The 23,513-nt window shown below is 44.1% G+C and overlaps 1 protein-coding gene across 1 annotated transcript in view; it reads right to left on the bottom strand.

The window, feature by feature from the left end:
- The window catches only part of LOC147707022 (adhesion G protein-coupled receptor F5-like), a 580,791-nt gene that overhangs the window by 380,524 nt on the left and 176,754 nt on the right, over positions 1-23,513 (bottom strand). Inside the window, exon 3 of the mRNA XM_086926246.1 lies at positions 17,977-18,040. Coding sequence (XP_086782372.1) covers positions 17,977-18,040 — 64 coding nt within the window. The remainder of the gene's footprint in view (positions 1-17,976; positions 18,041-23,513) is intronic.

Consider the following 23,513-nt stretch of genomic DNA (forward strand, 5'->3'; position numbering starts at 1 on the left):
TTTTTGTTTATCAGTTTATTCTCCTTTTTTCTTCCCACTGCAGGTACGACCTTATTTGTCGTGAGGTTCAAGATTCCAGTTCAGTCCAGCCTTCAGATCTGACCCTGTTCTTGTCCCACCTCTTAGCCAATTCCTACCTGTAGGGCTTTTTCAGATTTTTCAGCTTCAGCTGCAGTTTAGTCCTTACTTCTAGGTCACAGGCACTCCCTGGTACATCCTCCCACATTCCCTTCCCCTTGTAGCGAGTACATTTTCCATATTAGCTATTACTGGCCCATTCTCAGCAGGGCCACCGACAGACTAAGAATTCCTTATTAAATTCTCAATGAGATGTTTAACATATGATAAACCAACAAGACCACGGAGGCATGCCAAACCCCATTGTCATAGCATAGTATTTGTTACTAATTACAAGAAAGATGCCTTTAGAGAACGACGAATGAGGGAAAATATTTACTCAGTGAACATTATTCTGTCTGACTTGCTGATGCATCCTTGTTAGATTATGATTCACTCTGTGACCCTGATCCTCACCTTGTATCAGCAAGTGCAATGAAAGAAGAAAATGGATTGTTAGAGACCATGTAAGCTGCAGAAAATGAGAACTCTCATCCACTCAGCAGGTGTGTAAAGAGTGTACATCTTCAGAAACCAGTGACAAGGTAGTAATCATAGAACACTACATGAATGCAAAATATATTAGGCAAACTGGAGGTCTTTATTTCTACCTGTTGTCGGTAAGACTGTAAATACTAATTTGTTAAGAAAGCTCAGAGTCCTGTATCTTGACTGCTTTTCCAATAGGCTGATAGAAGACGGGTTTATGCTTTTCCAAGCCCGCCAATTTCCAAATTCTTGGGATTTCTGACCCAGCCGTTAAATACCTAAAAGGGAAACCTTCACAATCTCCTGAAATATATTCAGCCTTGTTTGGTTGCAAAAACACTACATGTGCCCCACGTGAGTGGCACATCACAGGAAGAATTGTATTTTGGGAAGAGTCATATCATGGACTTAATTGAAAATGATGCTAGGCGATACTGACAACATTTTAAAGGGGAAATATTGAGAAAAAAACACAGTTAGACTGTTCACGACATTCTGTGGTGATGCGTCTTCCACGTTCTGTGTTCCATTGCTAGAGGGTGTGCAATGCAGGGTGACAGATAATCAAGGGAAGGTTCTATCTTAATCAGTTGGAGACTTGAGGTCGACACTGGAGCTTGCTGAGACTGTGGCCAATAAACAACATGTTCTATCTATTCCGTTTGTTGTATCATTCTTTCATTACCATAAAGTTGGCAACCAGGTGGCCACTTTCAAGAACCTGCGTATCTGCTGCATCTACAACAACATGATCAATATAAGCATTGCTGGGAGCTGTCACAGAAGAAGTCGAGGACCTTCTTCAGGAGAACTTTCAGGCCAGTGTTGATGTATATTCCTTACTGTTCGTACAAAGTGCCGGTATGTGCATGGGCTATTGTCAAAACTGAGCCCGATGTCCTGTATGTCCAGAAAATTTTAGTGCAGTGCAGATGAACTGTTAGGGCAGCTCGAGAGGCCTACCCGTCTGTGTGCTGCACCTGGGAGCCGTTTTCTCCATTCGGGCCCGTGAACAGTTTGCATTTCCCTGAACCAGGCGCTCTGTCCAGCTCATGGTCAATGTTTTGCCATGGTGCGAGCCAGCTGCGTTTTCAGCCAGCACGTGTCGACACCGGCATCCACGGGCACGGCATATGTCTGGAAGCAACGCTGTATGGTTATGTCCAGGAGGGTAAGACGCACATCGTAGGTCATCTTGGTTTGGGGTATTTGTAACTGTGATCTACACACATCACGGTATCGTGAAGTGGATGCGCAATATCATCGCCGACAGATGTGATATGCACGCAATCAGGCATGTCCCAAGTTTCTGTGAGAGCGGTCTGCATTCCTGTGACAATTGGAAATAGTTGTGATATGCACCCATATTTTAGGCTTATTACCAGTTTTCCTACCACTGTAAAAATGCACACATCATATAGCAAAGAAGGTACTGTGGTCACTTGTGATATGCACACATTGGTGCTGTGTACCATCTGTATTTTTTAGGTTTTGCCAGTCATGTGTCAGCCTTCACAGTTATTTTAAGCCTATTCCATTTGGTTTAAGTGTGTTAAGTGAAACAGTCACTGTCAGCTAGTGGTGTGTGCTATACGAACACACAGTAACGTCACGTTGGTCATTTACAATTTGGTTGTTTTTGGGGGGTCTCATTCAACTATATGTATGTTACAAATATTTGTAAAAGTAAGAATATGATTATGTATGTTTGAGTGAGTGGAAACGTTTCTCTTCACCACAACTACGGTATTTACATGAACATGAAGAGCATCAATGTCCTACCTCCTTGTCTCCAGTCACTGGGTGAACCACCCATTTCATGGAGAAATTGGTATAGAGCTTTCACTAAATATGTTGGACCTATCGGAGACAATAGGTATTGTCCCGAGAGGAAAAGGTTTCTCTTACAACATAGTCTGGGTTTTGAAGGTCACTCAATATATGAACACTTACCACCATACAAGATAGTTGAAGAGGAGGAAGATAACGATTAATATCAATCAGCTATGTGCAAACTTGAACAGCAGTTTGATGTCCAACCCAACCTGATAGTAAACATGCATACGTTTTATTGTATGGAAAAGACCCAAGATCAATCCATAGATTACTATGTATAAGCATTGTGCATGCTTGCAGTTGAACGTGAATTCGAGAATTCACTTCACAGCTTATCCGGGATCAGACAGTTGTGCGTTGGTGGGATTTAAAGGTTCAGGAAAAGTTAATACATTTGAAGAATCCTACGCTGATAGAAACTATACTCATAGTAAAGAGTATAGAATTATCCCGTAAGTTGCATAAGGAACTGACATGTAAGGAACAGAATGATGTTGCTGTTGCTAAAGAATTTGGAAACCCAAAACCAAAAGGGCAGTTCAACAAGTTTGCCAAAAAGGAAAATGTGAAAGAAGGGCTTTTCAATCAAAAAATAACTTGCTTTAGCTGCAGTTATTTTAGTCATTTGTCTAATGCTTGTTCTTGCAATGACAAAAAATGTGAAGTGTAAAGCATGCGGGTAGGTAGGACAGTTTGCTAAAGTGAGCCAATCTCAGAAGAATAAAGTGAACTCAGCCCCCAATGGAAAAGGTAGTGAGAGTTCTGACTAAGAGTTCAGCGGAGGAAAAGATGTAGTACTGATGGTGCAGGGTGGTGGGGGGAATTGTGTAGACCCAATTACAACATCATAGTTGACAGGAAGGTGTGAAATGTATTGATTGATTCTGGAGCAAGAAGGACTATGATCACTGATGAGTTATGTCATCAAACGTGGGGTGGTAGAAAAAACTGTTGCCACCGGACAGAAACCCTGTGACATATGATGGAAGAAGGATTTAACTGACAGGTAATTTTGAATGTCACATGAAGTTTAAGGAAAGAACATTTTTTGGCAAGGTGTATGTGTTCAAGAAGGGGATGAACATTTTAGGTTGGTACTATGAAGGTTTATTCTGCCTTAAGTTGAGGCCAGGAAGGAAGGTACAATTATCTATGGTTACGGATGGCGGACCAAATGAGCCAGTTCCAGATACCAATAATGAATGGGCTGCAACGTACAAGGCGGTGTTCAGTAACAAATTAGTTAGGATCACAGGGTTCAAACACAAGCTTAAACCACAGTGTGGTGCTTCCCCAGTTAAGCACATGCTAAGGAATGTGCCTTTTAGGGTCTGTGAAGATTTGGCGGTAATTCTCAGGAAAATGTGCGATGATGGGGTCATAGAACCTAATGACCCATCATTTTGGTTATTTCCCTTGGTTATTGTGAGGAATAAAAAAGGTTGATTGAGAGTCCATGTGGATATGTCTGTCTGTTTGTCTATCTATCTATCTATCTATCTATCTATCTATCTATCTATCTATTACCTACTGTCGCTTGCCAGGAGGTAGTGATAGTTAGGACCTAGTTTCCATAGGAAACACGTTTTTGGACTTGTTTATAACTTTGGTGCCATTTGACCAAGCTGCATGACATTTTCCAACAAGTAGTGCCAAAGTAGGTTCTGTGTGTCACTTACAGAAGAGCACCATCTTCAAGGGACGCAATTGTAAAAACTAGCCCAGAAATTGAACGGGGAGAAAGCTGGTTGATACCACATCCAGGCTTCAGAAAGTGAAGTCGCTGCCGAGCGTGTAGTATAGGCCAGGACACTATCTCCTTCTCGACTCCATTTGGAAGAAAGATTAAAAAGATTATAGGATCCTATAACTGTATAACTGCCTTTGCAGTATACGGCTGATTTGCACATGTGGACTACAATATGTGGGTAGTACCACGCTACAAGTCCACAAAATAAGCCTGCAGCACATGAGAGCCATAGTGAATGGCGATCAGTCATACCCAATGGCCAGGCACTGTGACGTGGTGCATGGGAAAGATCAAACACAAGTCTGGTATTTTGTCATAGACGCAGTACCAGCTGATAGAAGAGAGGGAAACCACACTAGAAAACTGCGTGAACTTGAAACAAGATATATTCTGACACTACACTGCAAGGCTCCAAATGGCCTGAACTTTGATGTGAAATTTAATTCTTGTCTGTAGGTGGGCAGAGGGAACAAAAAGATGAGCGCAATGCAGCATTTAGGAGCACCAACTGCATATAAAACAAATATAAAATAAACCCTGTCAAGTCAAAAATCGCAAATTATTTGACAACATCAAATGAGGTTACCAAATGTTGGGGTAGAGATGAAGTGGTCTGATTGGGGCTCTAGCCCAGGTATGTAAACAAATTCAAGTGTGAAGCTATGTGGCAAATATTAGTAAAATGAGGAAGGATGGCAAAGGAAATTAACAGAGAAACTGTAGTAGTGGGTGCAATGGGCACTTGCCCTGAAATGTGGTTGACACTGCCATTTTGTAGGTCTCGCCTACGCAGCGTGCATGCGCTGCATAGGCAAAAAGACCTTTTCCAATCGCCATGGCTTTTCAGCCAAACACGCGCACGCGTTCCATTGCCTTCAATGGAAACGCGTGCACATGAGGCGATTTACTTGTGGGAAGGAGCGCCGCCATATGGTAGCAATTATCGCTCCCAAAAGTAAATCACGCAGGCCCCCCTCTTCCCCCTTGCTTCTAGCTCATGCGCGCACACTCAACTTTTAGTGAAGATGTTGTATTGGTATAGACAATCTCTGGTGTGACACGTATTTTTGTTCCTTTGAAAGGTAGAAGTTCTGCTCTCATAACACTTGGTGGCGCTACAGGACATTTAATCATCGACTTTAGCCAACATTTTACTGAATGCCGTACCAGTCACTAACTGCGGAAATTTTTTGGTGCATGGTAAAGGATGTTGTTTGCCTGTTTTATAAAGCGCGAACTCAACCAGCAGGTATCAGAGCGCTTTACATGAGAACCACTTGCATTCCAGACAGACACACACATTAAGTGATGTGCCCAGAATGCCGGGTTGTTTAAGTCTCCAGTCAGATTCGAGCCTGGGTCCTCAGTTCAACAGTCGGTCGCTCTAGCCATTAAGCCACACATAGGTTTCGTACGGGTACCTCCAACAGTCAAGTTTCGAGTGTTGAATAAATGCCTTGATTTCATTTAGGCCTTTCCGCTACTGAAATATCACCAGGCAGACTGCCCCTTGTGTGGTACTGATCATGCAGGCAGCGGAGGGAAGAGCACAGTGGCATCCTGCATTGAGAGGACAATGGAGGAGGCGTTTGTGGCGCTTGGAACAGGATCCTAGGATCAGCCCTGCTCGAGCTACACACAAGCTCCATGCTTGACAGAGATCCTGTCTCTCCACACCGATCACTGCCGGATCGGTTCCAAGGATTTTGTCCTTCCTGGGCCCCCTCGTGATGCGCGTTTTTTTGATCCGCAGCCCCTGACAACCTCGTCCTCTATAATTCCATGGACTCAGCTCCCCACATCAGCAGATTCCTCACTGATACTGATCCTATGTTACAACTCATGAAGTTCCGGACCACGGCGACTAATACCCGTTACCTCCAACCCAGTCCTGATGATGATCCCGATTATTGTGGATCGAACGTCGTAGACCTACCAGCACGATCATAGGCTCGTCACACAAAGTGGTTCACAAACAGCACACTGAACTGAAGTAGAAACAAACTCCTGAAGTTACCTTCAACCACATTGTGCTAATTACTCATTGTATATTTATGCACCAGTCACTTTGAGGCACCCACGCTGATCACATTGTCACCTGCGGCGCTACATTGGTTTTCACTCACACACCTAGAGCACCACGTGCAATTTGGGTTGTTTTCAATTGTATTATTTCTTTATTGCAGTGCTGTCACAACTGCTAATTGTCTTTCTTTGCCTCTTTCCCAAATGTTTATCTAAATGATGCCATGAGCACATGCGATAATCATATGGAGTCTCCTTGCTTCCTTGTGGATAATGTTGTACTCATATCCTCACTAATTGCCTTTGAATAATACCAGTTGGGATACCATGTGTTCTCATCACATTATACCCCAATCCCAACACGGTTGACGGGTTTTTGCTCCTGTTGTTGGAACATGGAACAGGAGAGCAGCGTGTGAAGATTACTCCAGTGACAAACTCCAACCCACTGCACTTTCACCACTGCCTTTGTGCTGGAATAGAAACAGAAAGTACATGTATTGCACCACTCCTCCCTTGCTTCAGAAAAGGAAATTCTACGCAATTTCACAGCCCACACGGAATTTTGTTTGTTGTTAATGTTTTTATGATGGACGTAGTTCGCTGAGGACTGAGTACCCTGATGGTATGAACAATCGTGTATGGCTTACATGACTTTATAGAGTATTGACTTTTGGCTACAGTGCGCAGAATAGCGCAATAGATACCTTGGTATGTATCTATATTTTTTGTAAGTTTAAGAAGTATTGGAGGATATATACGTCCCGTTTTTGGTGAATAAAGTACTGAAAAAGAATCTTCATGTTTTTCTTTTTGTCCACGGATACAAACGTTGCTCATATGTTGCTTACTCGTTGCTAAAGTTTGCACATTCAATATTGTCCGTGACACGCTATACTTGGAGAACGGAAGTGTAAGTGTTTGTCTTTGGCTTTACAGCCTCTATTTCTGGGTGAAGAAAAACCAAAGGAAATGATGGACGGAGCGTTGACAATACAAGCACTCACCCCCAGTCAACTGATCTGGGTTTAATCCATCACCGTTCTTTAGCCCACTCTGCCACCCCAGTTCAGACATGGCTGAAATGCCAGAAACTGGTCCTCGGTAGCTTGTTTCCGGTCCAGGGAAGACATAGCTTGGCAGTTCGGGCTGGACTGTTCCCACGAGGCAGAGGGTCAGACTGATTTGCATTTGGCCATTTTATGTTTCTGCTTCTAGCACTGCGAGAAAGCAGAAGTGTTTCTTTGGGGTGGGCGGGTCTGTTTTAGGGCAGGGGAGGATTGCCTTGCCAACTGCTAAGGGCGCTGACTGTTTGACCAAACCAGTCTTGCGCACTCTTGCCTATCTCTATGTATGCTGAAATGCAGCCTACATGGGGAAAATGGCCTCCCTACAGGCATCTGGCTGGTTGGCGTCCTGATAAATCACAACGCTGCGATTGAAGCATTATGATTGGCTTAGGGGAGGGGAGGGAGGCTGCCTGCTTCCTGTTCCCCCCCTTCCGAACTCCCGCGAGACCCTCCACCCGCGAGTCATGCCGGCTGCGACTGGAAGATACATGCAAATTAGAGGGGCCTCACATCTTCTCTTTCGCCTGGGGCCCCAGGAGTTCTAGGACCTGCCCTGGCACAGGGTCAGACTGATTTGCATATGTCCATGTCTGAACTGGGGTGGCAGAGTGGGCTAAAGAACGGTGATGTATTAAACCCAGATCAGTTGACTGGGGGCGAGTGCTTGTATTGTCAACGCTCCGTCCATCATTTCCTTTGGTTTCTATTTCCGGGCGGGTCGTTCTTGAAACGCTAAGGGTTTCAATTCAATTGAATTCTTTGTAAACGTGATGCCGGAATCAGATACGAGTAAGACGCTGGCGCGTAAATATGGAAACTCTTTAAGTCTGTTTTATGAGCGTCCTGTCCTTTTAATGCTCTCTTTCTCTTAATTGACTTGACTACGTATTGGTTTCAAATAATGGGAATGCATATCAACATCTGTTCTATATCATGCCTTTAATTTGATTTATATGTAGTTAAACTTGCTTTTGTTACGCTCGTATTGCTGAGTGTTTGACGGGGTCACAGGGACCCGGACTTTTGTCTAGGTGGTCCCCTATTTGCCCTGTCAGTCCTTATTTAATGACCTGCTGATTAAACGTTTTAGGTGGACTTCGTAATGATGACACAGTTCTTATAACTGACCCGCTTGTGAGGTGTTTATTTTTATCGCTTGCGCATCTGTATTGAAGTTTTTATACGGCCACACCATATTTATTTTCTATAAATTTTCAAATGGCGGGAACTTAGTGCTTAGTTCACCAAGCTAAAAAGTTATAACTGTTGGATATTTGCATCTTTCTACTGGTTTGACGATGTCTTGTTACAGTCAGCTATGATCAGAATTTCAATTTTTAACTCGCAGCTGAAGCAGTAGACCTCTTCCGTTCCTCTCACACAGACATGTGGTGTAAAGTTACTTCACAACAGGCTATTTCAATGTATGCATAATAAACATAATGTTGATAGTCATTGAGGAGTCGGTGTCTGCATGCATGCTGCACAAGCGCTATAGAAGAGGCTGACAATCATCCCCCCAGCTACAGTGCAGTCATAGAAAAAATAAGAACCAGTTACATTACACAAGGTCACATAGATTTTTGATATGCACAGAAAGATTAGGTGATTTGCCCACAACCACACGATCCATTTCTCTCACTTCACTGTAGCACACAATTCTCTCTCCAACTTTAACAACCTACCTCTAAACACTCCCTCTAACTTTCTCTAACTCTCTTTCACTCTCTTTCTTTCTTCACTCGTCCTCTCACTTATATACCAAAATAAGTAGTGCTCCTTTAGATACCATCTCTCGCTTTCTATCACTTTTGCACGTATGCACTCTGCCTCACATAAGTAAATAAAAAAAATCCATTACAGCAGCAATAGCTGTAACTCTCAAAAAAAGGCGAGACCTGTTGCATTGCAAATGCTTGTTGTTTCTTAATTGTTGTCACTTCAGAGGAATTCCCCTCCACGCCCCTGCAGGCTAAACATTTTGTTAATTGGTAGGCTCGAAGGAGGGATCCCTTTGTGCGTCTTTCCTTTCTGCAACCCGCGCACAATTAGCTGACATTCATTTATTGTTTCCCCCGGTGGATCCCACTGTTCGTTTAAATGGAAAAATATGTAAGCCCAGCATCTACGGGTCACGTGGGTCCTGCCGCGACCCTCTGGAGTCCCTTACTTTCCAGGACAGGTATGTCGCCGTTAATTTGGACCAAACAAGCTGTCCTTTATTCGTTCCCTGCACCACCTCTGCTCGCACAGTTCCCGTGGCACTGTGGTCCTGCACTGCAAGGGTTTTTGTGGCCGGCGCCGTATCCCACGGACCCTCTTGGCTGTGGTACCCCGTGCCGCAGCTCTGAGAACGGGCGGGGTGGTGATAATGCCTCACATCAGCCCCAGTGCATTATATTGTTGACACCTTTGTGTCAACAACCTTTAAGTTTTAGTAGCCCGACACCCTAGGTATGTGTACGAGAGGGGCTGTGTAACATGCCGAGGGGTGCGCGCATAAGTGCCAGGGTGCCAAGACACTAGGTCACTGCCAGGCCAGTATTCTGCCAGGCGTAACCTGAAACTTTAAGGGGAGCACTCTGTTTAACCCTGGTGATACTCATGTATTACCATGAATACATTTCATATGCATGCTTAACCAGGCCCGCTCTTCCAAACCTCTTCAAGGCAACATTGCCAGTCTTCTTGACACAACTAATCTTCACCTATCATGCATTTTGGAATCTTGCTACTCCGTTCCGAGGGGCATTCCATCTTAACTGAAGGCAGCTACCTAAAAGAAGGGGCAATATTAACTGCAAAAAGGTTTCCATTGTGTCTTTTGCCACTTTGTCTCAAAGTAGTCTTCTCGAGCTCCATCTAAAACCACCTATTTTTGGGTTTCGCCTGCCGAAGGCTGCGCTCTGCGCAGCTTTTCAGCGCAGGCGAAATCCATTGATTCCAATAAGGACTTCAGGAACGTCCCCCGGCTCCCATTGGCTAGCTCCATAAATGGAGGCTAGCCATTGCGAGCCGGATATGTCCGTCAAGGCCGGACCAGATTCGGGGGCGTTTCCGCAATTTTTTCCCTCTCCATCCACTTCTGTTCGTCATCGCGGCGGTGGGTGGGTGTTATTTTTTTTTTTTCGAGTCGCCCTTTTCTCTTCATTTTACATGCGTCTGTTGTTGGAGTTAGTTCAAGATTCGAGTTCCCACGAAGCGATCAGGTAAGGAGTATTTTGTTTATAAATGTGTTTTCACTTTGTAAGTTTAGGCATTTTGTTCTGTGCCGGTTCCCGCCCCCCCCTGTCCTGTGCCCGTTCCCGCCCCCCTCCCGCTGTCCTTGTGTCTGTTCCACCCCCCTCCCTGTGTGCCCGTTCCCGCTCCCCCTCCCCTTTCACTCTCCGTTGCTTGTTGTATTTATTGTGCATATTACCCCCATTTGCAACTCTAGGGATCGCCTTCCCCATCCAAGTTTTTGCTCGGGAACATTTCTGCGTCCTTTACTCTCCTTTGTTTTATGTCTCACAGGGAATCGTCCAAATCGCCTTTGTTCTCGTGGAATAATAAGCAGTTTTCTGGTTCTTGTGCTGCCTGACATGAATATTAAAGGGAACATTTTGTGCCGCTTTTCATCCTTGTTTTAGCGGCGCTGCGCAGCTGTAAAAATGTATGCGATCAAACCTGGGGTCCAGAGAGGGGTGGGCATTGGTAGATGGGGGAAGCATGGGAGACCGGAAGCGTACAGAGATGCTGGGGGGGGGGGGTGAGATGCAGGGGGGCCAAGAGCAGATCGAAGGAAGGGAGGGGTGCGCAGGGAGACGAGGTGCACAAGAGACAGGCAGAGAGAGAAAGGGAGAGAGATAAGGGGGGAGAGAGAGAGACAGTGCGAGAGAGAGAGAGAGAGAGGCACAGGAGATGTATGTGCACAAGGCTAGAGGAGACAGGCATCCACCACAGTGGAGGACAAGAGAAAGAAGAGTCCGCCATGCTCGGGGAGGAGAGGGTGAATGTAAAGGAGGCAGGCATGCACAGAGAAGAGAGATACAAAATAAAAGGCGTGCGTGCACACTGCAGAGAGGAAGAGGATGAAACAAAAGGAGACATAGGGAGGTGTGTAGTACGCATGCCAAAGGAGGGTGAAACGAGAGGACCCAGGCGTGTAGAGAAGAGGTGGCCCAGTAGGTAGACAAGGTCAGAGATCGTGAGTTATGAGGAGATAGGAATTCGCTGAGAAGATAAAAAGGTACTAAAGACAAGACGTGCACGCACAGAGACTAAACAGAAAAGAAAAAGAGGCCCGGAGTTGCGCAGGGAGTGTGAGTAGAGGAAACAGGCCTGCACTGAGAGGTGGAGTGGAGTGATGGGGGGAGAAGACTCGGGCCTCCCTCCGTACACAAGGCAGGGGAGAAAAAAAAGACTGCACAGACATGGGAGAGAGTGGAGACGTGAGTTTGCGTGGGGGAAGAAGATTTATGAAATAGTCGAGCATAGTGAGAGGCGAGAAATAAAAGTATGGTGATGAGAGAGGAAGGATACAGGTATGCACCTGCACGGAAAGAGGTCCAAAATAGAGATGAGGCGGTAGAAATCACTGAGACAGGCATTGTTGATGTGCAGGGGATAGGGTGACCAGATGGCCTCATTTTTTCAAGGGCAGTCGGCACTTTTTACTAATTTAAGAGCATGTCCCTGTTATCGGCAGAGGGCCGAGTAACTGCACATTAGTGGATATGTATAGTGACGTTTCCCCATCCCTTCCATTACACCATGAACAGAAGTGTCTTTCCTTTAATAGTCCCTGCTGTGCTTCCTTGCCTCGTTTACGCCTCACAGCAGACTATGAGAAGTGAATCGGTGTGAGTGGAGCCCATCGTACAATGCTTGGGATCCCCAGCCCAAACCCCATAACTTACAATAGCACGTGAGAGGGGGTGTTTTATTCTGAAAGGTGTTACCTAGTCGACATTTTTACAATTCTATATATGCAAGTTTGAAAAAGAGCCCCAAATATGTTATTTTAGACCCCCAGTGCGCTATGTAAATAATTCTCTTCACATGTCTATGGACTTCAATTCATCATCTTCTGCTTCCCCTCATAGAAACACATTGAAGTTTGTGTAGTCTTTTTCATTTTTCTCCTGTATTTGTAATTTTGAGTTACCATGATAGAATACAAAGAAACTCTGGCTGAATGAGCTGCACATTTTTAATAGGATATAGAACTTGAGATCTGCATTCTGTTTCTCTGCCTAGTAATGCTTTAATGGAACTAAATGCAGAACTCATGAAATGCTAGTCTTTCTTAGATGTAGGTTTTAAATTCTATAACTACTGAGGCCATTTCACCTTAATGCCAAGCCCCTTTTGATTGTCTTTGTGAGAAGTTGGCCTGGTATATGATGTCCACTATTCTAGTGGGTACCCTGTATCAGTCCAAACAACCTTCTGGTGATGGTTGTAAAGTTAACCTTATAAACCAGCTATCCTAGTGGTAGCATGGACAAAGCAGTCTTAGGCTAAAACTTCAGAGAGCATGTGAAGCCAGCTGTTTTACCAATAATAATCCCTTGAATACCAAATGAAAGGACACCACACAAGGTATATATGAAATATATATGTGTGTGTGTGTGTGTGTGTGTGTGTGCGTGTGTGGGTGTGTGTGTGTGTGTGTGTGTGTGTGACTGCTCCAGTGTGTGTGTGTGTGTGTGTGTGTGACTGCTCCAGTGTGTGTGTGTGTGTGTGACTGCTCCAGTGGGTGTGTGTGTGACTGCTCCAGTGGGTGTGTGTGTGACTGCTCCAGTGGGTGTGTGTATGTGACTGCTCTGGTTGTGTGTGTGTGGGGGGCTCTGGGTGTGTGGCTGGCTCTGGGTGTGTGTGGCTGGCTCTGGGTGTGTGTGGCTGGCTCTGGGTGTGTGTGGCTGGCTCTGGGTGTGTGTGTGTGTGTGGTAGTAATTGCTGTATGCTGAGCTCGTCCGTAGGGTACAATAGTTCTCACATTTGCGAGAGATTAAGCTATTGGCAATGTAAATGACAATGCCATTTATTTATCTGTTTTCAAAACCAACACCTAAATAAAAATGTTGTCATTTACAATGCCAATAGCTCTAACTTCTCCAAAGGCGAAACCGTTGCATTGTAAATGCTTGTTACATTTGTCATCCATTCAGCCTTTCATAACGCGTGTCGGTCGTCTCATGCTGTTACAGGGGGACATATCCCAGAGTGACATTTTATTTTCTCGAGTCTGACTCGCACTGAAGACAGAGTCGTAACAACATCTCTCATTTGCTTTGATACTTTGTACCATCATCAATACATTGCATTTTGAGTACTTTAAATCATGTTTCAGGGTGAATAGTTTCTCTTACACTGAACCTTTTTTGTTGCCAGATAGAGAATACACGGAAATATTGCCAATCCATTACGAATGCATAGAATGCTTTTCCATTTCAACAAAGTCTTTAACAAAAATGTATTTATACTTAGTACGCTCACAGGAAATAATAACAAGCACTGGCAAAGCCAATAGGTCTCGCCCTTGGGACCTATTGGCTTTGTCAATGGTTTTTAGTGAAGCAATACAGAATGCCCGATGCTCTGCAGGATGGCTAAGGAGGAGAGGGTGAAAAATCCTATGATGTTGGGTTAAACAGGGAAACCGTAATATTCTAGTTTCACTTTGTACAAATCATCCTCCAAATAGGTATTATTATTCTCTCATTTTTGCCTCTAATTTTAATGCTCTGTTTTACCTTTGTGCTCAACGGTAAAGCAATGGCGACAGGGTGGCAAGCAGAACCTACAAGAAAGTTCAACTTCTTTTGGGCTCGAGGCCCCAAGAGGACCCTTAATTGAACCCGAGCCCGGCATTTGGCTCAAATCTGGCTCGCATATCACTGCAGGCATGCATAGAGTTTGCTCCTACTTATAATATGTAGATTAAGAATACCAGGAAAACAAGCATTTGCAATGCAATCGGTCTCGCTTTTGGGACCTTATAAGTTTTTAGCTTTGTAGACAAAGAAAACAAGGAGTATAAATTCTATGTTTTAGAATGCCAATGGATTCCATAACTGATAATTTAGTCTTCGGTATTACGCCACCTTAAACACCATGATCCTATTAAAACAAGCACAGAGAAGCAGTACATCTTTCAATTCTCTTTTGTATTATGCAACTAACTGCCATTGACAAAGCCAGTAGTTCTGGCTTGTTGTAGGTGTAATGTTACTTGTTGTCCATACTAATATAATAAAGAGAGAGCCCAAACCTTTGAGGCGGGTAATCTCAGGAACCACAGCACCAATCACAACACCCAATACAGCGTTGGAAAGGGCAGTTGCAGCAGAAGGACATAGGCTATGCAGACGCCCACCATATACATTTAAAAGGTAATAGAACCGTGCAAGAAAAGTAGTCCCTTGTGGGGGTGTCTGCGTTGTGCTGTGGGCGTGTGCCGGGAGCGTGACAAATGTTGGGGGCGTGTGGTTCGTTCCGCCCTTCATGCCATGTCTCATATTGTGTGCTAATCCCCGCCTGAACCCTTAAAATACCCAAACACCCCAAAACATATACCTCATTACCCCAAAACATATACCCCTATAACCTTACTTACCATATCCAAACATTAAAAAAAACATGCTTTTACCATTCATGCATTTACAACGAATTTCTTTGTAAATGTATGCGTGGTAAAAGCATATCAAATGTAATGCCCTGCATTATAATGGCAGTGCGGAGTCATGGAACTTTCGTAATGAAAGTATGCGGAGTGATGGTATGCGGAAAGAAAGTTGCGGAATAATGGGTGTTTACCCTCCCCCCGGTAAGTACATTGGTGGCACGGCGGCCCACATCTCCAGCAACATACTCATATTTTTTCACCACCCATTTGAAAAATGCACAGGTCTCTCTTATTGATGGCCAGCACCGACATACACTTTTAGACACACCTCCCGCCACAAGTTCTAGAATTGCAAACTTTAGAGCTGGGGAGCTAAGTTCGAATCTCGGCATCAGCTCAACATCCTGTGATTCCAGGCAAATCGCTTTGTCTCCCCGTGCCTACCACAAATGAATGTGTTCTTCTGTAATGTAAATTGTGCTCATGCCATGTTGCCGAGTTCACGCTATATATTATTGCAAGGAAAAATAAAGTAGGGAAACTCAAGTTCACACACTACTCAAAGCGCACTCTTAAGTGCATAAGCAGTGCACTGTGAATCGGAGTGTTTCACAGGCCTGTCACAGATAAGAAATGCTATCAAAACAAAATCCTACAAAACAATATACTACTGGCCGGGAGCAATTCATACCCGGACAATGTCGGGACGGGCTACTAGTATATATTTAAATAAATATAGATGTAGTGAACAAGGCGGACTTGTCCGCCAACATGCGTCTGGATGTTTTCTAAATAAATTTCTTTGATCTTGAAACCCATGGAGTCGGTGCCTGTTTTGAATATTGCTGAACCAGGATTGGACCCATACATAAATATATATGTATGTGTATGTGGTCATAGCTAAAACTATCTACCGTCAACCTCTAGGAGGTAATATATTTATAAATAAAGCTTGTAACTGCCTTAAATCTGTGAATACGAATCCATCACCATGGGAAAACCATTTGAAAAAGAATATGAAATGTTTTCACTTCTTCAAGCCATGCCTAAGTGGAGAATGCCTTGTTACACACTGCTTTGTGTTGCCTTTCAACTCGAGAAGCAATAAATGATATCGACAGAACATTTTACCGGTGAGAATACATAAAGGGCCCTGTTGAATTAATTGTGCTAGAGAAAGCAACACAGTTTTGCAAGAGCACCTTTTGTGTTGTCAGCAGGGGCTGCATGACATCTGCTGTAATACTGAATAGAAGGACGCCATTGGAGCGCATGTATATATGTATATCTGAACCAGCATTCAATGCAACTAGATTTTGCCAGTAAGGCGGATTGGCTTAGGGACTCAACAACTGGCTCTTCGACGCAGACACAGCACCCAGATACTCCTTGGGGTGACAGTGTTGCGGTTTTCAAAAGCCATTTGATTGATTATATGCAAACAAACGTTGAGTATAAATATCCATTTCCCCTCCTCCGATTTAAATTGGAGGTTTTGGTCAGTTCACCTCAACATATATATATTAGGGACTGTGCTTGAATGACCGGCTTTTGGGTCGTGTCCGCGTTATACAGGACGGTGGGCTATTATTTTGGCACAAATTATTGCTATCTGCATACTGGGGGAACTGCTACCCCAATGATTATATCTCTGGAGGATAAGAGACCACCATGACGGCACGGTCACTCATATATATATGTTGAGGTGAACTGAGCAAAACCTCCAATCCTAATCGAAGGAGGGGAAATGGATGTTTATACTTAATGTTTGTTTTCATATATGCCAGGATTTGCTGTATGATCTAATACACGTGTAATACAAAGCCCTGACGAAGTTTGAAAGAACGAAACGCATTGGCTGTGGTGCAAATTTTAAGAAATTAACTTATGGAATAAAGGATATTTTGAATACATTCACAGTTTCCCTTGACTTCATCCCTGGTGCACTGTCACTACCCTCACGTTTTGCCTGATTGTTAGTGGAGCGAAAGTGCGGCAAGCTCCGGACGGGTGTGCACAGAAAAAAGGACTTCATTTACTTTGGAACAGAAGTGCTGGACCTTGGTCAGCCGTATTGATTTTTTGGAACAGCCATTTGATTGATTGTTTCGTTGTCTCAGCCACTGGAATCCCTAAAACAGGGGTCTACGATGCCATCAGGGTTACATTGTCAGTGGTCCACCCTGGAACTTCAGGTGCTTAGTTCCCCTGGGTCTAACCCTTTTACTGGTCGCAAATGGGAAAAAGATGAAATGTGCCTGATGTTCAAGCAAAAAACTCGAGCAGCTTCAGGCACCGCCACCTCCTATGGTTTTGTAAATGGCATCTCTGGATCAAACCAGAGGGAGAGTAGGATGGCTGACCTTATGTATTTAGATCATGTTGGTTCATGATGTGAATTTGAGCTGTCTCATCTAATGTGAATACCTGTTCAAGTCACCCAATGATATTTATATAAAACAAGAGCATACTATTCTCCTCATCAGGTTATCCCACTTGACATAAACCCAAAATGTGTCTGTCATTTCTTGGTGAGTAATTTCATTCACAGTCTTGATCTGAACAATTATTTCAAAATTAGCAACTTAATAAAAGAGCAATACTTATTTGCAAAATACATGACTCACCTCAAGATTATGTAGGACAAACTTGATCTGTGAAAATGGGAGCCATGCCAGAGGTTCAGCATAATTACAGCGTACATGTGGCCCCCTTAGATTAACTGTATGCAAATGTATCCTATGAAGATTTCCTAAAAATCTGTCATGGATTCATCCATTGAGCCCAACATTCAACAACCCTAATGAACCATGTCTAAATATCTTTATGAACACATTCGATTATGGTTCCAATGTGCCAAACGGCCTTAGCCTCTGAGCCTAGAATACAGAATGTCATTTCACCACATGAAGCAATTAAGATAGTTCTATCATCCTAAAAATGTTGTGACATGTCTGTTTCTACATTGGGATTGTTTAGTCTGATGTTGAATTATAAATGCCCATAGCCGAAAACAAAAATCAAGAGAAAATTTAAATATTCCAAAAAAGGTATACCAGCAACAACCAGTAAAGTTTTACCTGCACGCTTGTGTCGCGATAGGCTTTTTGAGAAAGTATTTTCGATTTTGTTTCCAATGTAGGTCTAAGAAAAAATAAAGAAAACACATTGCAGGTCAGCGTATATTTTTCCATAAGCAACGTTTGAAGCAAAGGACACTAATAAAACATACAATGTCCCAAGCCTAGAATATTGCATAACCAATTTCTTGGCACATACAGACTGCATTTCCTGAATTCCATTGGCTTAAGTTGCAGGAATAATGAGTTGGCTTGATACAGAGAACAAGAGCCTTAATTGTGCACAGTTTCAATAAGAAAACCCTCACACGCTTCCGGAAATCCCAAGTGAGCCGACAGGACGAGACAGTAGGCAACAATTGAGCTTTAATGGGCTTTATTTCAAAGGGTCCTGCCAACTTTTTATTGAATCCTATAAAAATTATGGGCCCAAGCAGCCAGTGAGTGGGAGTAATGAAGGGAAGAGCAATTAACAGTAGTCTAATTTAACTTGTCTATTTAACAACCTTTTGTCATATCTTCTCTAATAGTTAGTAGTTAGGGCCAGCAATCTGAGGGGTACTGCTCCTATGTTCTTTACATTGGGCATTACTCTACCACTCTTGTTAAAGATATCTTCTTAGCCATTTTCTAAAATTCTAATATTGTCATAAATGCACAAGTTGTCCTTGTCATTGAATTATGTTGCGACTGTACTTATTGTAATTGTTTTGTGCTCCAGACACTTGTTGGCTATACCCTAAATGAATCTGTGCTCACCTTCTGGTAGCTATGGCACAGAGCAGTCTGGCTTAATTTAAGAGGGAATGTGTAAAGTATATGTGCAACACTTCAAACAGTATACCAGTAAAAATACCACACCTGGTTAAACTATTGGAGCTTAATTTAATTGTTTAAAAGCATAAAGCGCCAACCGAGGCTATCTGGTCATGCTAGACCAGGTAAAATCCAAAGGTTCAAGCTAACCACGATGGAGCGCTGGTCGGATATAGGACAAAACATATCCCACTACAAAGTACCTTAGTTGTGTCATTGACACAGCCCAGATCAGAGAAGCAAAAAGGTGATGCATCATTATTAAACCACAGGATGAAGGCGGTGCACTGTGCAAAATCGATTGTTCATCAGGAATCGAAGCAATGCGCAGTCTGCTTTGGGATGTACTCATTCCTTTTGGAAGCAACAATGCGTTGTCGTCCCAGGAGATGTGCCGGTTCCAAAAGGCTATCCAAGGATTTCTCCTAAAACAGCACTTTATTCCCAATTGCAAAATTGGGTTGGCACCACTTGGCAGGACAAGACTCACAGATGGCAGAGACCAGATGCTGTAGAAGGATGGTTGGAAGTCCCTGAGACTTCAGAACTGGAGGCAAGCCAGCAAGCCCTTTGAGTCACTTTGGTACTGGGTTGGAGAGATGCAGGTACAGTCCTTTGCATTCCCAGGCAAGGAAGGCACCAGGCAGCTGGTCAGCACAGCACAGCAGGAGTCCAGCACAGTAGCAGTCCAGCAGAGTGACAGTCTTTTCAGCAGCACAGCAGTTCTTCCTCCTGGCAGCATACCCACAGGTGCCGAAGGATACTCAATTGGTGGTGTCAGAGGTCCAGTACTTATTCCCAGTTGTGCCTTTGGAGTGGTGGGAGACTTCAAAGAGATGTCTTTGAAGTTCACAGAGTCCCTGTCCATCCTGCCCTGGCTCCAGACTTACTACAGGGGGAGTGTGTAGCCCTTTGTCTGGGGACAGGACACCGCATATTCAGGTGTAAGTGTCAGCTCCTCCCTCCCATCCTGCCCAGGATGACCTATCAGGATGTGCATGTCCAATCAGTTGCACCAAAGTTCCCTTTGTGTGTGGCTGTCTAGAGGCAATGCAAAAAGCCCAGCGGTCACACACCCCAGGTGTGTATTCAGAGGCAGATAGAAAGCCCCAAATGGCAAAAGTGAGAAAATGGCAACTTTCTAAAAGTGCTATTTGCACAATTACAATTTAAAATCGGACTTGTCCATATGTTCTGATTTCAAATTAGGATTCCAGAAACACCAAAATTGGGGGTCCCATCTCTTCCCAATTGGAAATTACACTGATAAAGTATAATACAGTAATCCCAATGTTGTCCTCTAGGAGAGATAAGCCTTGCAGTAGTGACAAATTCACTACCATGATATGTGAAACTTAAAAATACATGCCCTACCTTTTTAGTACAATGCACCCTGACCTAAGGCTGCCCAGGACCTACCTTAGGAGTGACATATGTATTAAAAAAAGAAGGTTTTCACCTCCCAAGAGGATTAACATGCCAGGTCGACATGGCAGTTTAAAACTGCATGCACAGGCTCTGCAAGGGCATGTTTAAAGAGATACTTAAATGGGTGGCCACTAGTAGCATTATATTTACAGGCCTGGGCACATGTAGTGAACTTTCCTGAGGACTTATAAGTACATTAAATATGCCAATTGTGGATAAGCCAATGTTACCATGTTTTAAGAAAACAGCACATGCAATTTAGCACTGGTTAGCGATGGTAATGTGCCCAGAGTCCAAAAGCCACCTGTTAGAATTGGGGGTCTCTAGTTGGCAGAACTAGGTACCTTTGACCAAATAGAGACCCTTGCTTCTAGTCAGGGTAAGGGGGCTACACTCCTAAATAACCCCTGCTCACCCCCTTGGTAGCTTTGCACAATCAGAAAGGCTTATCTTAGAGGCAGTGTGTAAAGCATTTGTGAACACATACAGTAATACAGTGAAAACACTACAAATGGACACCACACTAGTTTAGAAAAATAAGTAATCTTTACTAGACTTATCGTAAGACCAAACAACAAAAATCACAATACTGTAATAAAAGATAGAAGGATTTAAAATGGTAGAAAATTGCTTTGTTCAATATAGATGGTAAATGCAACACTTTACTCTCAAGGTATCTGGGATGCGTCACGCAATACAAACAAGAGGGTTGCATGGAAGTTGATGCGCGTTCCTTACACTCAGAGGAGTGGATGCGTTGGTTCCTTACTGCTGTGCAGGGGAGTTGAGGCTCGCTTCCTTACTGTGTGGGGAGTTCCTGCATCGTTTCTTACTGCAGTCCGGTGACGATGCGACAAGATGGCGCCTTGATGCGATGCGAAGATCCGGTGCGATGCGACAAAATGGCATAATTGATGTGATGCGACAATGTTGGATGCAATTCAGCACGCCCAACGGCCGTGCGGTGAACTCAGTAACTTCTGAGCCACAACAGGCCCTGCGACATGCTTCTCCGATGATGAGACAGTGACCTCTGCGGCAGCGATACGCTTCTCCAGTGATGCGGCATGCTTCGTCAGTGAAGCGACGGCGACCAACTGCGGCAGAGGCTCGCTTCTTTGACGAAGCGACAGCAACTGCTGTGTCGGTGACATGCTTCTCCTCGTTGCGTTGGGCTTCCAGCTTCCTTGGTTCTTCTCCTTGGCAAAGGTTCATCTTGATTTCCAGAAGTGATCTAAATTTCTGGGGTCTGGGCTCCAATATTTATACCAGTAAATCCTTTGTCGTCTAAATGCAGAGGATGCTTATGCTCAGCCAAAACCAGTTCTGTGCAGCTTCCTAGCAGGAGGTGGAGACAGCAGTGTGGAAAGCAGACCTGGCCCAGGTAGCTGAAAGATAATCTCCTCCCCCTACTCTCTAGTCTATGAGGGCTCAGGTCAGTGAAAGGATATATCCGCCCGCCCCCACTCTCTATTCAATGCAGGTCCTATTCAGCCCAGCCCTGACCCATTAGACTGCTGGAGCCAAGGCCCTCTCCTGCCCCCTGTCGCTCACAATCCAAACATGGAATACACAAACCTAGGAGAGGCATGCTGGAGGGTTAGGCAAGGAAATACCTACTTTCTAAAAGTGGTATTTTCAAACACAGAATGTAACAATCACCCTCACTGAAATATGTATTTTAACATTCTGAGTTCAAGCATACTAAACTCGAATTTCCACCAAGTGCCCTGAGTCAGTTAGGATTATAGGGTGTTATAATCAAACTGCCCATTATGGCCTATGGGAAAAGGTATCCTTGCAATACTGAAAAACTAAATTGGCTGTAATTCACTATCAGAACATGCCACACACATCAGGTCATGTACTACCTTTTGCATACAATGCACCCTACCCATGGGGGTACCTTGGCGGTACCTTAGGGGTGACTAACATGTAGAAAAGGGAAGGTTTAGGGACTGGCAAGTGGGTGCACTTGAAGTAAACAAGAACAACTAGCTACTAGGACCTTATACATGTAGTATATGTCTGCGTAAGAAAACCAGTAGGTTTTTTAATGAAAGCCCTCACCCACCAACCTAGTTGGTGGCATGCTTCATCATCAGGCCCCACCCGAGGTACCAAGTGTACCTCAGGTGTGCTGCGACGCCTGGTTACAGCAGAGCGGGTTTTGTTACGCGAGTGTGAGTGCTGGTGTGTTTGAGTGAAATTATAAAATTCTGTCCTAGGGGTCCTGAACGGTTAATCTATTGCTGGGCCCCTGGCAGAGTTAAAAACAAAGGCTTTTGGACGTATAGGGATGGAATTATGGTCTCCCATGTCCAGTGTGGTCTACTAGTTTCAGCCAGGCCTTTTTTCTAAACTGGCTTTCTTCAGGACCTTTTATGTGTAGGGGTGATAAAGGGGACCTAATGTGTTTGTCAGTACCTTGTATGTGTAGCACGCTCTAAGGTGCTGTAACTGTGAGAGGTGTTTCCTCTCAGTTTGTACTCCTAATTTCAAAGGACAAATTCCCACGGTCTCTGCCAGATGTTTGACACTCCTGTGCACTTTGGCGTGGTCTACAGTCCCGCTGTTGAACCTACAATCTGGTCAGGAGTGAGATAGGGTAAACAAACTAGCTACTCTAGTTCCTCTCTCTCTTCTTTGATTACCTAATAAGTGGGTGCACTTGCCAGGTCGACATGACAGCCCCAGGCAGCACACAGGCTCTGCAATGGCAGGCCTGAGCCAAATTTTACAAGCTGCTTCTGTGGGTGACACAAACAGTGCTGCAAGCCCACCAGCAGCATTTGATTTACAGGCCCTGGGCACACATGGTGCACTGTACTAGGGTCTGACAAGTAAATCAAATAAGCCAATCATGGAGTCACTAATTCATTACAACAATTTACAATAGGGAGCACTTGCACTTTGGCACTGATTAGCAGTGGCAAAGTGCCCAAAGCATCGAGACCAGCAAAAACATAGCAAAAACACAGGAGGAAACAGCAAAACAATGGAAGGGAGACCCACGCCAATGGTGCCAGGTCTAACACCATCAAAAACAAAGTCAGCAAAAATAGGAAGTCTGAAGGCAAAAAGTCAAGGAAAACTCCACCAAGGATGCCAAGTCTGACATATATTTTCTTAGATAAAGGTCATTAGGAGGTGGCACACTTTCAGCAAAGTTAGGTATATAGTGGAGCTGTTTTTAATGGCGCTGGAAGAGAGAAAAGGCAGGTTGACAGTACTAGAATTCTACAGTGGTAAAATTCATTCATTGCCCTAAAGCTGCTTGGGAAATTCCTGTA

The sequence above is a fragment of the Lissotriton vulgaris genome, chromosome 6 (assembly GCF_964263255.1).
Source record: "Lissotriton vulgaris chromosome 6, aLisVul1.2, whole genome shotgun sequence".
NCBI lineage: Eukaryota > Metazoa > Chordata > Amphibia > Caudata > Salamandridae > Lissotriton > Lissotriton vulgaris.